General features: G+C 51.7%; 1 protein-coding gene across 5 annotated transcripts; it reads right to left on the bottom strand.

The window, feature by feature from the left end:
- Positions 1 to 6,223: 6,223 nt before the first annotated feature.
- On the bottom strand, positions 6,224 to 13,411 carry LOC115651425 (zinc finger protein 501-like). Of its 5 annotated transcripts, none has more exons than XM_030562455.1 (4): positions 13,289 to 13,411; positions 12,828 to 12,898; positions 11,860 to 11,976; positions 6,224 to 11,275 (listed from the first exon to the last, which is right to left on the bottom strand). In XM_030562455.1, exons 3-4 carry the CDS (start codon positions 11,936 to 11,938, stop codon positions 10,164 to 10,166), a joined length of 1,191 nt encoding a protein of 396 aa, XP_030418315.1. In that variant the 5' UTR covers positions 11,939 to 11,976; positions 12,828 to 12,898; positions 13,289 to 13,411; the 3' UTR covers positions 6,224 to 10,163. The 5 variants fall into 5 exon arrangements, with proteins under 5 accessions (XP_030418315.1, XP_030418314.1, XP_030418312.1 ...); XM_030562454.1 differs by having other exon boundaries at positions 11,860 to 11,973; XM_030562452.1 differs by lacking the exons at positions 12,828 to 12,898; positions 13,289 to 13,411 and adding an exon at positions 12,520 to 12,806 and having other exon boundaries at positions 6,224 to 11,272.
- Positions 13,412 to 13,692: the final 281 nt, after the last annotated feature.

Below are 13,692 nucleotides of genomic sequence, written 5' to 3'. Positions count from 1 at the left end.
TAGCCAACCAAAACAGCCCCACTGAGTGTTAGTATGGGGCCAACAGTCCCCTGACACACAGAAATGTGGGAGTGGAGCCACTGAGCCAAATCCTGTGCTCACTGGCACCCGTATAAATCTGGAACAACCTCCTGGTTTCACTGGCTCACCAACGGCATAAGAGCCTGATCCAAAGGTGCTGAACTCAGTGGCAGCTTTGCCATTGACTTCAGGGGGCTGTAGCTCAAGGGATGGAATCGGACGCCCTACTTCTCTCTTTCTTGTTGGGAAGACGCATCTCTCTCTCTATCCCCTCCCGTCCTGAGCCGGGCGTCTTGCCAGGATGCTCTGACACAATGCAAGGCTCTCTTTGGACTGGAGTGGCAGTCTCACTGGCTGCAAGAAAAGAGTTCCCAAAGAACGGCAGCCAGGGCCGGATTAACCTTTTGTGGGCCTGGTGCCAAACATATTTGTAGGCCCCCATGGGGGCAATGGAGCATGGCGCAGGTGGGTCAGTCCCCAGAGCGAGGGGCCAGACGGAGGCAATGGGGCATGGCAAGGCAGGGGCGGCCCCGCTCCGACCAGCCCAGTGCGAGGGCACTGTTTACAAACTGGCAGTTGCCAGACACACAGTGGCCTGCCCAGTCCTGTGCTGCCAGCATGTCCTTTCCCCTCAGAGGTGGGCCTGTGCTGTGCCACACAGTCCCCACCACCAAGCACCCCCTGACTCCCTATGACCAGAGCCCCCCCAATCCACCCACAAATGCACAGCGCCCTGCACAACACCACCCCTGCCCACAGCCCCACCATAACTGCCCAGCATCCTCCACAGAACGCCCACTCCCTAGTGCCCCAACACACACAGATCCTCTCCACCCCTTCACAGCCCAGCACTCTCCCATGCGCCCCACAGACCCACTCCCCCAAGCCCTGCTTCCCGGCCGCACTCACTGGCCCTGCTGGGAGCTGACTGTGTCTGCCGGGCTGAGAGGGCAGCGCAGCCAGAGCCAGTCCCAGGGCCGGGAATCACTCCATCCCCTCTGGAGTGGTGCAGTGAGCCAGGCCAGGGCCTGCCCTGACCAGGATCCCTCCAGACGCACTTGCCTGGAGGGGCTCAGCCAAGCCCTCCGCACTGTTTCCCCCTCCACCTGGCTGACACTGGCCAGGCTTCTATACCAGTCCCAAGCGGCTCAGCTCCGGGGAGACAGGCAGGAGTCCCTCAGGTGGTAAGAAGCAGAGACTGCCTGGAGGCGGAGGTGCACTTGGGTCTGGCATGGGGGCGGAGAGGAGCCCTCGGCCAGCCGACGGGCAGTCTAAGAGGAGCAAGTGGTGGGCAGGGGGAGCCAGTGGGGTCTCAGGGTGCAGTGCAAGTGGAGCAGGCCGGGTCCCCTTCTGTGCATGGGCCCGGCTCCACGGAGCCGCTGGAGCTATTGTAAACCCGGGACTGATTTGGCAGCAAAAGGGGTAAGGAGCATAAAGTTATCATCTATACACACAGACATATACTTCTCTGCTAACAATGCCCATTGCAACTGACTTTCAAGGTATATCTTCAGATACTGGCATTTACATATTCCCAATATATCTTATTATCATCATTATGTTTACACCCCCGAGTTTATCTAGTGTTGCAGCAGATGAGTGAATACTTTGATCAATACTGAGAGCAAAAGGCCAAACAGGAAGGAAAGGCCGGCAGTCTGGGTGCAAGCTGGAATTTGGAAGACGAGTGAAATTCCTCTCTCTGCCACAGATTTGCTGTATGACCTTGGACAAGTCACTTAGCCCCTCATTTGCCTTTCTGTAAAATGAGGTTAATAGCGCTTCCTTATTTCACAGAGGTGCTCTGAGGACACATACATTAAAAGCTTGTGAGATACTCAATTGTTGCAGTAGCTGGAGCCATATATGTGCTTTAGATACATTGCAAATACCTTACTTCTGTTGGTAAATGCTGATACACATGAGCTGTCCCATTCACTACTGCAGGAATAAGAGGTCGCCCATCAGTAAGAATCCAGTGATGTGGCTCAAACAGATATAGAAAATGGTTACCATTATAATAAGAATATTCTTATAACTGAGCCATTGGGATGCCTTTGGTGTGGTGTGTATATGTCCTTTCTAGTAGGTACCACACCTGACATTCATATTGCAGGGCATTTTTGCATGAAAAGGAGATAGAAGGGATGGGAGTTGAATTAATAATAAATTTGTTTCATATGAATTCCCAAAGCCTGCCCCTTCCTTTCCTCCTCTGTGGCAAATATCCTAAATTCTGGATTGAGACATGAAGGATTCCATAGGCCAGATGCTTTGAACACTGTCCACTATCTGATTCAGAAACAACCAATAAAAGGAAGAGAGCCAAGCTATAGAACAGAGCTGTGGAAAGAAGTGAAAGCATGTGAAGAAAATCAGAGCCCAACTGTGAAAGGGTGTGGCCAGACTGCACTATTTTGTGGTTATATTGTGCTGGTGTAATGGCCCTCAGTAGGTTTAACATCATTACATAAGAACATAATGGCCATACTGGGTCAGACCAAAGGTCCATTTAGCCCAGTGTCCTGTCTTCCAACAGTGGCCAATGCCAGGTGCCCCAGAGGGAATGAACAGAACAGGTAACCATCAAGTGATCATTCCCAGCTTCTGGCAAACAGGCTAGGGACACCATCCTTGCCAATAGCCATTGACGGACCTGTCCTCCATGAATTTATCTAGTTCTTTTTTGAACCTTGTTACGGTCTTAGCCTTCACAACATCCTCTGGCAAGGTGTTCCACAGGTTGACTGTGTGTTGTGTGAAGAAATACTGCCTTTCATTTGTTTTAAACCTGCTGCCTATTAATTTCATTTGGTGACCCCTATTTCTTGTGTTATGAGAAGTAGTAAACTTCCTTATCTACTTTCTCTACACCAGTCATGATTTTATAGACCTCAATCATATCTCCCTTTAGCTGTCTCTTTTCCAAGCTGAAAAGTCCCAGCCTTATTAATCTCTCCTCATACGGAAGCCGCTTCATACCCCTAATCATTTTTATTGCCCTTTTCTGAACCTTTTTCCAATTCCAATATATCTTTTTTGAGATGGAACGACTACATCTGCACACGGTATTCAAGATGTGGGTGTACCATGGATTTATATCCAAGCAAGATGATTATCCTATTATCTATCCCTTTCGTAATTATTCCCAGCATTCTGTTTGCTTTTTTGACTGCTGCTGCACATTGACTGGATGTTTTCAGAGAATTATCCACAGTGACTCCAAGATCTCTTTCTTGAGTGGCAACAACTAATTTAGATCCCATCATTCTCATCACTGATTCCAAAGGGGTTGTAACAGTGTGGTGGAGAGCATGACTTGGTCCCCAGCGTGCAGCATCCCTGCTCCAGCAACAGTACCTGCCATGTTCCATCCTGTTTGCCGGCCCATGGTGCTACTTGCAATGTACAATGCTGGTTTTCCAATTTATCTGAACTCTGGGAGCATGACCTTGTGTCTGTGAAACTCTGCAGCCCAATTAAACGTGACTTACGGATGGTTCTGAACAGTCACCTTCCGAGCAGACTGGAGTCTAGAACTTGAAATACCAGGAATGCTGGTGGGTGCACACATTCAGGGTTCCTGTTTGGCCCTGTTGTAGAGCAGTCTCCTCCCAACCTCCTGCTTCTCCCAAGCACCACGGATTGTGTGTGCAGCCTCCTTCTCTTCACCAGAACTCAACTGGAGGGAATATATGCCTTTTAAAGCAGGCTTCCGTTCTTTCACCAGTTTGACCACACACAGGGCCAGCCTTACACGGGGCAAATTGGGACAAGGCCAGGGACCCCATTATAAACAGGGTGCCTCTGGAGCAGGAGTGCCCCTCCCTCTGCTGCAGCTGCTCCCAGGAGCTTCCAGTTTGGCGGGGGGGAAGGAGGGGAGGGGCACCACTAGTGTCAAGCAGTATAAAAGGCAACCCAAGTTGAAGAATTGACAGGTCACAGCTGTTTATCAGTCCAGATTGTACCCTGAGAAATGTAACAAAGGGAGAAAAGTTTCCGCCCTCAGCTGGTTTCGCCAGCAGATGCTCCTTCCCTGATCTAAATACTATGTAAACATAAGTTTAAAATCACTGGGCTGGATTCTGCTCTTAGTGACCTTGGTGTAAATCCAGAATGACCTCACTTATGTGAATGGAGTCAGGATTGGATTCTGCTCTCAGGCATAGTGGTTTATAGCCACAGTAATCCTTTTGGGTTTACTGGGGTCACGCCACATTTATTCTAGTAAGAGATCAGAATCGGGTCCTTTGAATTCCTGTGTTTATATGTGAGAAACCCACTGTTACAGGATTAAGAGTAACTTAGTAGCAGCCTGGATTAAAAATATAGTTCTAAACCTTTGTGTGTTATCCACAATCTGAACATGGCTCTAGATCTTAAAGGAACAAACAGCGACCAGAACACTCAAGCCTATTTGCTACTAAGAACAACCAGAAGGCAGCCCTGACTCCAGAGATGTCAAGGGTGCCGCTCTGGATTTCCACCAGAGTCATGAAGACTAGACTCTGCCCCTACTGCTGACACAATCAGGGGTTACAGAAATTGAGCTATATTAAAGACTTCCCATCATTTTCTTTGTTTCCCTTTACTCTTTTCCAGGAACCAGAGCACCACCCAGCATGACTGAGAGAAACAGAATGCTCCACCTATTACCCTGAAAAACTGGCTTTGGGGAACCTCTTGAATAACCTGTCTAATTTGTTACGTCCGTGTGTGGAATGAATTTTGTTATGTGCACCAATATGGAAGTAATGTGTGACACATCACCTTCATATTGGTTCACATAACAACATTCATGTGGTGGGGATAGGGCCAAGGGGTTCAGAGTGTGGGAGGGGGCTCAGGGCTGGGGGAGAGGGTTGAGGTGTGGGGGGGATGAGGGCTCTGGCTGAGGGTGCAGGCTCTGGGGTAAGGCCAGGGATGAGGGATTTGGGGTGCAGAAGGGGGCTCAGAGCTGGGGCAGAGCACTGGATTGCAGGGCTTGGGGCCAGGGATGAGAGGTTTGGGTTCAGGCTTCCCCAGGGCTGCAGTGGGAGACAGGACTTCCCCCCACCCTCTCTTGCTGCAACAGCTTGGGGCAAGGCACCTCTCCCCAGCCACAGCAGCTCCAGTGGAGCTGGGCCAGGCCGAGGGAGGGGCTCCTCTCCCCCAGCCGCATCATGTCCAGGGCAGATCCATGCTACCGCCAGTGGGTGGGGAGGGAGACCTCTCCCTGCCATGGCAGGTCCATGCTGGGACCAGCAGGGAGAGATGTCTCTCCCCGCTGTACCCCTGAGCCCCTGCGCTGGACTTAACAGTCGGCTGCGCAGCCCCGCAGCTTAGAGGGAATTTAGATTGTAGGTCTTCCCCAGGTATCCTGACCTAAACATGGAACTAAGCCAGCAGGATCATATGCTGACACTAGAGAAACCAGAGGTGCCCGGCCTCCCTGTTCTATCTGCTGGGGGGCGGGGGGGAGCTGTAGGTACAGTTTCCTCATACTTTAGTAACCTTCAAAGCAGCTTTACAGCAGGTAACCTATCCATTTGGTCTCTGGTTTCATATTGTAACAGCTGCTTCCACACTAAGTGTCTCCAGAATTTCTGCTGTTCTTTGCAAGGATTCCTATTAATTTCCCCATTCTGGCTACCTCGCTGACCCCCTTTTCCCAGCAGCTGGTCTCCTAATTCCTCTCCCAACCATTCTAGCTGCCTTTTATACTGGCCTGTCAGCGAGCAGATCTTTACTACACATGCTGATCGTGAGTTGTTTGCCACAGAGTTATGCTGCACCTGTTTCTGCCACTTCTGTGGTTTTCTGTTGTTGTTTTTTCCCCAGCTGAACTCAAGCTTTCGACCTTGTGGCCTACCTTTTTTTCCCCTTCAGCTGTACTTTTGACTTTTTGGCCTATTTTCAGCAATGATGTATCATGTGACCTGCAACGTCTAATGGTGGAATGACCTCTGCACGTTCAAAATGCAAACTAGGGACACCAAATGGAGCCTGGAGAATCTCTCCGGTATCACACTATCTCTTACCCTGCAGCAATCCAGGCACTGGGATTCAAATCCTTCACACAGGCCTTTGAACTCCCACCCTCCACTTTTTGTGACCCGTCTTAGCTCAGTTCACCCGCACAGAATCCCTACCTCCACAGACTTATTTCCACACAGCTATGATTGTCTGGATTTCATAGACCACAAAGAAAAAACACACACAAACCCCACCTTTTCGATCCAAATATTTATTTTCACCTCTTAGATCTAACTACAGGAAGCTCACTACATGGATAGAAAAATATCACTAGTTTAAAAAATGGATAAAGTATTAAAATCAGCTCTACAGAAAAATATTTGAATTAATCTAAACAGCTCTCCCTTAAAAGCTACATAGAGAAAGGGCCCCAATCCCTCCACGAGTAGATTTCCTTCATTAAGTCTCTCTCATCATAACATTGACTGAAATAACTGGAGTGAGATCTCTCTGTTATAAAATCTGATGAAACTGCGGGAGAAATCTCTCTGGATTATAACGTCCTGTGAAGTTGCAGGAAAAAGATCTCTCTTTCCTGCTAAGAGTAAACCATGCCAATCCCTCTACTTTCCCCCTCCCCATGTTTATAGAGATTCCCAAATTAAAATACGCACACACCCCTCTCAAAAAGAAAAAACAAAACAGAACAAAAAACCAAGGCTAAAAAAAATGTAACTTTAAAGGGGCATTTTAACAGTGGTCACTTCTCTAAAACAATCTGGGTTTCCTTTGGTTTTAGAAAACACTTCCCCATGTGAATCAAAAGAGCAAACACTTAAGAGAGGATGGGTGGAAGACCAGGCTAACAGAACCAGCTCCACCTTTTTTGTTGCCCCAAGTGGCAGGAAAAAAAAAAAAAGGAAAGGAAAGGAAAGGAAAGGAAAGGAAAGGAAAGGAAAGGAAAGGAAAGGAAAGGAAAGGAAAGGAAAGGAAAAAAAAAGAAAATCCAGTCAAGCTGTGCCGAAGAGAAAGATAGGGAGTGAAGGGCCCACCGCCAAATTGCCGCTGAAGAGTGAAGCGGAACGATTGAGTTGCCGCTGAAGTGCCGCCACTGCCGCTCTGGACCTACTGCCCCAACAACAGACAGATGTGGTGCCTCTTTCTATTGGCCCCCCCAGGCACCTGCTTCCTTGGCTGGTGCCTGGAGCCGGCCCTGCTGGCTAAGCAGAGAGCCGGGATTCTAGCTAGTTACTTTGAAGATTTGGTGGCACCACTGTCAAAAGCAGCGAGTGATTCAGTGTCTCAGTTTTTAGGGGACTCAAACTGGGGGAGACCCCCTTACAAGGAAAGTGATTCCCCAGAACGCACTGAGTGCTCACCCTCTAAAAAAAATCAGTCTCAGACTGAACACCCCCAAAATAACTAGCCAGTTAGGAAAAAATCTTAGCCATTTTCTTTCTCTCCTCCTCCCCCCTCTCTCCCCTTTCTTCAGTCACAGCTTTTCCATGCCACCTCTTGCTGCAAGCTTGTTCTAAAAAGTCCTGGTGTTGTCAATTCTCCATGCAGCCCTGCTGCAGACTTAAAAACTGCCCCCACCTAAGCACCTGCTTCTAGTTGCTGAGCACAATCTGTGCCTTGCAAGTCTTTGGTTGTTGAGGGCACTTGGCACAGGGCCAGAGTGTGCCATTATTTCGCAAAGAACAGAACAACAGATAACTAGATTTCCATGGCCACCTCATTTGCAACCAACAGACCCACTTCCCTCCAAGAGCCATGGATACAGCCCAGGCATCCTAACTCCCAGCCTCCCCTGCTCTAATCCACTCTACACTTTTCCCTTACCAGAGGTGGGAAGAAAACCCAAAAGTCCTGACTTGTTGAATCCTGTCTCTAACCTATACAGCTTCAAGACCAGACGAATCACCTTTTCTGCCTTTACTTACGTATTGATAGTTCCACCGGGCTGTTGAGTTTTTTATGAAGAATTCTGCCTTATGGGCATAACTCCACCAAACTCCAATGACAGCTTTGCCTGTGGCAATACAACAGGGCTGGGGGGAAGCTCTGGGGTTTATTCTTTAAACCTTAAAACCACTAGGAATGTGTGGTCTTATTTTATTTCCTTATGAAGCATCAGGTGAGGAGGCTCGAGAGCTTAACAGAACTCCCAAGGCAAAGGGTTGGTGAACTTTTAACAAAGAAGATTTTTCTCCAGAGTGTCTGTTATGCTGTGATGTACATGGGAATGCTGGTAATACTTTTATGATCCATATGTGTGTCTCGGTTTCCTCGTGCACTTCGTATGGCTATACACTGAGTAGAATGGGGAATGAGGGCTGGCAGAATGGCAGGTGGACTGTCTGAGATGGTACCAAAGTGTCTTTAGGAGCAGAAAAGAATCAATGCACCTGAATGAAAGATCTGGAAAACATTATTGGAGCCCCAGTGACTGAACAAGAATGCTTAGCTGCCGGGCCTGGAAAGAGCAGGCAACTTCCTCCGACACTCTGCAGGGAGGAAAGAGCTCAGCATCACTGCTAATACGCAATGGGCTGCATCGCTCCCTGAGACGAGAATGTCTCTGCAGAAGTCTGATCTCAGTCGGACTCGCTGTAGGAGCTCCCAGTGGCAAACAGGGGTGCTGAAGCCTGAAGACCCAATCCTGGAGTTGAAGAGGCTGCATGGCCTCCTCTGGTGGAACTGTGTGTCCCCCTGAGGGTCTGCCACACTAAAAGGGTTACTCCCAGGAGACTGTTGAAAGGCTGGGATGTAGCACAGACCCTGTAAACCCACGTCTGATAGGCACATTCAGGAAGGGGTGAGAGACTGGCTGAGCTATTCCCCAACTGCGGCCACAAGCAGGTGCCCCAGTGGTGAGCAGAGCATTCCATGATGCCATGATATAGGCATTTGAGTTATATAAATATTACCACAGGCAAAGAATCTGATAGGTGTCAACAAAGTGAGCCTATCTAATTCAGTTATCTAAGGAGCATATTGGAGAAAAATCCTCATTGTTAAAATTTGTGTCAAAACTTTCAATGGTGACAGTCAGTGCACAACTGTTAATGGTGAAGGGGGCCCAATTTTGAGACAATGCTGAGCACTTCCACCTGAAAATTAGGCCTCCAAGATATCCCACACGATGGACGCCCTCCAAGATTGCTACTGAAAACTCCTAGCCTTAACTTATATTGTAAAGCCATTCTCCACGTTCAATCAGGTTTAACTGATCAGACCCAATTCTCCAGTCTTCCCAAGAGACTTCCAAGTGATACAACTCCCAAATGTCTAACGTACAAGTCCCAAGCAAGTTGATTCACTCCACCCCTTCCCCAGGGTTTGTTTTGTGCATCATAAAGTAGCAAAATTGAAGGGCACAATCCCCAGTTTTATTTGCCTTTCCAGAATCTCCTTAAATTTCTTCTCCTGATTGGTTGAGAGAAATGAGACATCAACTGTGGAGCTTAATTACTGCAAACCAGACTAAGAAAAGACCTAGAGAGCTATGCTCTACAGCTAACCCAGAGCATGAACAAAGCAGATCAACTGAGAGCCATTTCTGGCTTAGAGAATTACTCACCACAAAGAATAATAAGCACTTTTCATCTGTGAATCTTAAAACACAGTAAAAAAAAGCCAAGTATCATTATTCGCATTGTACAAACAGAGGCACAGAGAGGCTAAGTGACAGAGCTGGGGCTGGAACCCAGTTCTGATTCTCCCAGCCCTCTCTCATACCAGCCCTAGACCCCATTCCCCTCTCTAAGGATCGAATCCAGGAGTCCTAACTCCCAGCCCTAATCACCATACCCCACTATGTTTGCTTATTTCCTCTCTACAAATCAATGTTAGACAAGTTACCTTAGCTCTTCCTGCCATTTGGGGATCTTTGTAGAGGCCATCAGAACCTTGATCCACTGGAAAGAGGGGAGGGGAGAGGCTTCTAGGGCACTGGCATGCATTGGGGATAGCAGCCAAGGCTTCAGAGATGAATTGGTATGTCTTGCTGAGCAACGGGGGTGGGAAGAGAGGAAGCCAATTTACTCTCTAGAAAGGTGCCCTTGTCCCTCCCAGCTCCCCCAGAAGGCATATCAATGTTCTCTGCAGTGGCCCCTGTTCCCCAGGACATATCAATTTCACCCTCTTGAGAGCCACAGGTGCCCTGCTCTCCATCTGCTGGGTGTCTACTTGGTGTGCGTCCTCTGGTGCTTCATGAGAGTGGAGCTGTCTCCAAAGCCCTTCCCACAGTCGGTGCATATGTAGGGCCGCTCTCCAGTGTGGGTGCGCCGGTGGTTGGCGAGTCTGGACCTATTGATGAAACCCTTCCCGCACTCGGGGCACTTGTAGGGCCGCTCCCCGGTGTGGATGCGCTGGTGGTTCATCAGAGATGAATTGCAGCGAAAGCGCTTCCCACACTCGGTGCACTCGTAAGGCTGGTCTCTGCGGTGGATCCGCCGGTGCCGCATGAGTGATGAGCTCTGACTGAAGGTCTTGCTGCACTCAGAGCAGCTGTAGGGTTTCTCTCCGGTGTGGATGCGCCGGTGCTTGATGAGGTTGGCGCTTTGGCTGAAGCTTTTCCCACAGTGGCCACAGCTGTAGGGTTTCTCTCCAGTGTGGATGCGCCGATGTTGGATCAAGTTGGAACTGCTTATGAAGCTCTCGCCACACTCAACACAGCTGTAGGGCTTTTCACCCGTATGGGTGCGGACGTGCTTGGCAAAGGATCCCAGGCTGAAGCTCTTCCCGCACTCGCTGCAGACACAAGGCGGCTCCCCGACATGAGTGTGGTAATGCTTCACCAGGGTGTAGCTGCATTTGAAACTTTTCCCGCACTTGGTGCACTGGTAGGGCCGCTCACCCGTGTGGATGCGCTGGTGCTGGAAGAGGTGGGAACTCCGGATGAAGCCCTTCCCACACTGGCCGCACTTGTAGGGGCGCTCCCCGGTATGGATGCGCTGGTGATCAATGAGGTTGTATCTGAGGACAAAGCACTTCCCGCATTCAGTGCACTTGTAGGGCTTCTGGCCCGTGTGGGTGCGCTGGTGCTGGACCAGGTGGGAGCTGTGGCTGAAGCTCTTCCCGCAGTCCGAGCAGCTGTAGGGGCGCACCTCAGCCTGGGCATCATTGTGCTCTGTCACCACCTTGATGTCCGTCTCATCCGGAGATATCACCTCTGTCTCCTGCTGCCGTCCAGCCCCGCTGGCCTCTCCCTGCTCAGCACTACAGGACATCACGCGAGGCTCCCTTCCTGCAGGCCCTTCCTGCTTGGGATTATCCTCCTCTATGCCAGCACCTACTGGGGAGAGAGGGAGAATCCAGGCAGGGCTCATCCCCTGTGCCAGGGAGAGAGGGGGCACAAAAGGGAGCAGAAAATCTGAAGAGCAGGAAATGAATCCCCCTCAAACCCTTCCCCAGAGGAGAGTGGAGAGGCTGGTTCTGCCCCAATGGCCCAGCTAAGCCCTCAGAGAATGGCTGGGGGAGGGCAGGGTTACACCCAGGGGGTCAGGAAGGGTGGGCGAGAGCCAGGAGTGACATTTGTCATGAGGAAAGGGACCTGCTGGAGATGACATTGAGCGAGTCCAGACTGTGGAGGGCTCCAGGTGCCTTTGCTGGGTCCCCTTAACTCCTGTAAATTGCCAAACTAACCTAAATTATTTGATGTCAAGTTTGCCATTTCAAGGCTCCCCCAGCTTTGTGGCTCACGGACACCAGCCCTACGGTTTTGGGCTGCAGTCTCCAGCCTCAATTTGGCAGGACATCAGACTAGCTGATTAGAGTGGCCCCTTCTGGCCTTCCTCATCTATGGCTCTAGCATGGCACCCCGGGGTGCTGGCTGTTAGTTCGTGGAGGGTTTCTGGACCAGTATCACTCCTTTCTTACCTGTACAAATGACCATCAGGTTCTCCCTTTCCTGGGAGCCCTGGATATCCAGGACTCTCGGCTCTTCCTCTCGCTCCATCCAGGGGATCGCAGCCAGGACAGGGACGAGGAATCCTGCTTAGGGGAAGGAAGCAGGAGAGGTGGCGCTTGGTGAAGTCTCCCTGGAGGGCTCGGTGCAGAGAATTCGCCCTGGTTTTAACCCCGACCCTGTTCTCTTCTGGGGGGATATGTTCACAGGGACCCTTGGGGCAGGGTGATGCCTGGGGGGATGGGATGTGCCCCCTGCAAGGGAGTCAGGGATCTCAACACACAGTGAGGGGGCAAATGGCTCAGGTAGTCGCTGGGCCGTTCATAGCCCTGCAGACAGAGCAGAACCCCTGCTGAGCATGGAGCTGCCTTGGGGGGGTGGGGATAGAGGGATTCAGTGCGTGTGTGAACCAGAGCAAGGAAATGCAGCCACCTGTGCCCTGGAGATCCCTGGGGGAGGGGATCAAACTACTTCCAGTGAGGGGCTGTGGAGGTGACAGTCTCTCCTGTGGGGTTTGGGGCAGGGACCAATCCCGCAGGAATCTACAGGGCCAGGGAAGAGCCCTGAGCCAAAGCTGTCCAGGACTCCCCGCTTCATCAGCTCCTGATCCCCAAGGGGCAGCGACGCCTCACCCAGCGAGATCAGAGTCTGGTAATTCTCCTGCATGACATCCCTGTAGAGCTGCCTCTGCCCTTTGTCCAGGAGCCCCCACTCCTCCCAGGAGAAATACACGGCCACCTCCTCGAACCCCACCAACGCCTGGAACCAGAAGGGACCCCACTCAGCACCTGCTGCTCCAGCCATGGCCCCCAGCGCTGGATCAGAGGGAGGGCAGCGAGGGGCACCGCTGGGAGAGCCCAAAGGGGGAGTGTGTGCAGCGGGATCCAGGGGGCAGGTGCAGTGATCACTCTCCGATAGCACATCCCGCTGCGCATCTCACCTGGTAGCCAGCTGCAGTGACCACCAGCTCCTGTGCCAGGCCGCTCCCCTCCTCGCCCAGGGCAGGCCGATCTGTGTGGGGGACAGGGAGGTCAGAGGCCAGGGCACAGCCCCACGGGGATGTGTGTATGGCCCCCTATGGAGCTAACTGCTCTGCTGGAGACCCGTGGCTGGCACAAGGTCCAGAGGGCCCTGCTGGGGTCATGCTCATCCTGGGGCACATGGGCAGCAGCTGGGCTCGCCAGCCCCCTTGGCACAGCTCCCAGCCCCACGGAGCCATCTCTCTGCTGCTCCCCCACGATCTGGGGCGTGTGAATCCCGCTGGCAGCCTCGGGGGCTCGCGTGGGGCACGAGACACAAACACTCGCGGAGTCTGGTCCAGCCACACACACGGAGCACAGCTCTGTAGCTCCAGCAACTCCGGATTTCAGTCCTGCTGCCCCTGCCGCTGCCCCGTCGTACCCAAGTCCTGCCGCTCGCGGGACTCCAGCAGCGACTTGTCCGGGGAGCCCCGGGGTACCCGGCTGCCTCCGCCCCCCGGCTGGGAACCAGGCTCCAGCAAGGAGCCCGGGGAATCCATCTTGCCTGAGATCATTTCCCCTCTGCAGGCGTCACGTGTAATCCGAAGCCAATCCTGTTAGAGCCGGGAATGAAAGAGCCCTGCACCTCACTCCCGACCTTGCCAGCCCTGGGCTCCCCCCAAAGCCCTGCTGGTGCCCCTCACTCCCGACTCGCAGCCCCTGCTCTCTTCTCTCCTGTATGCACCTGCCTTGCACCTGTGCCACTCCTGGCGCTATCCAGGTGACCCATGAATAACTCAAGTTCTGGGAGCCTCTCATTTAACAGGCTTCACTTCAAAGGGGGCG

This window comes from Gopherus evgoodei, chromosome 4 (genome assembly GCF_007399415.2).
Source record: "Gopherus evgoodei ecotype Sinaloan lineage chromosome 4, rGopEvg1_v1.p, whole genome shotgun sequence".
Lineage (NCBI taxonomy): Eukaryota > Metazoa > Chordata > Testudines > Testudinidae > Gopherus > Gopherus evgoodei.
This window is presented reverse-complemented; position numbering and strand designations above follow the sequence as displayed.

Bases quoted from the DNA above. Each gene is read 5' to 3' on its own strand.
- LOC115651425 (XM_030562450.1), bottom strand. From the start codon at position 12,691: ATGGCTGGAGCAGCAGGTGCTGAGTGGGGTCCCTTCTGGTTCCAGGCG. The intron at 11,977-12,519 runs GTGAGGCGTCGC...CCTTCCCCTAAG, and splicing joins CCAGACTCTGATCTCGCTGG to CAGGATTCCTCGTCCCTGTC. The intron at 11,276-11,859 runs GTAAGAAAGGAG...CTCTCTCCCCAG, and splicing joins CCTGATGGTCATTTGTACAG to TAGGTGCTGGCATAGAGGAG.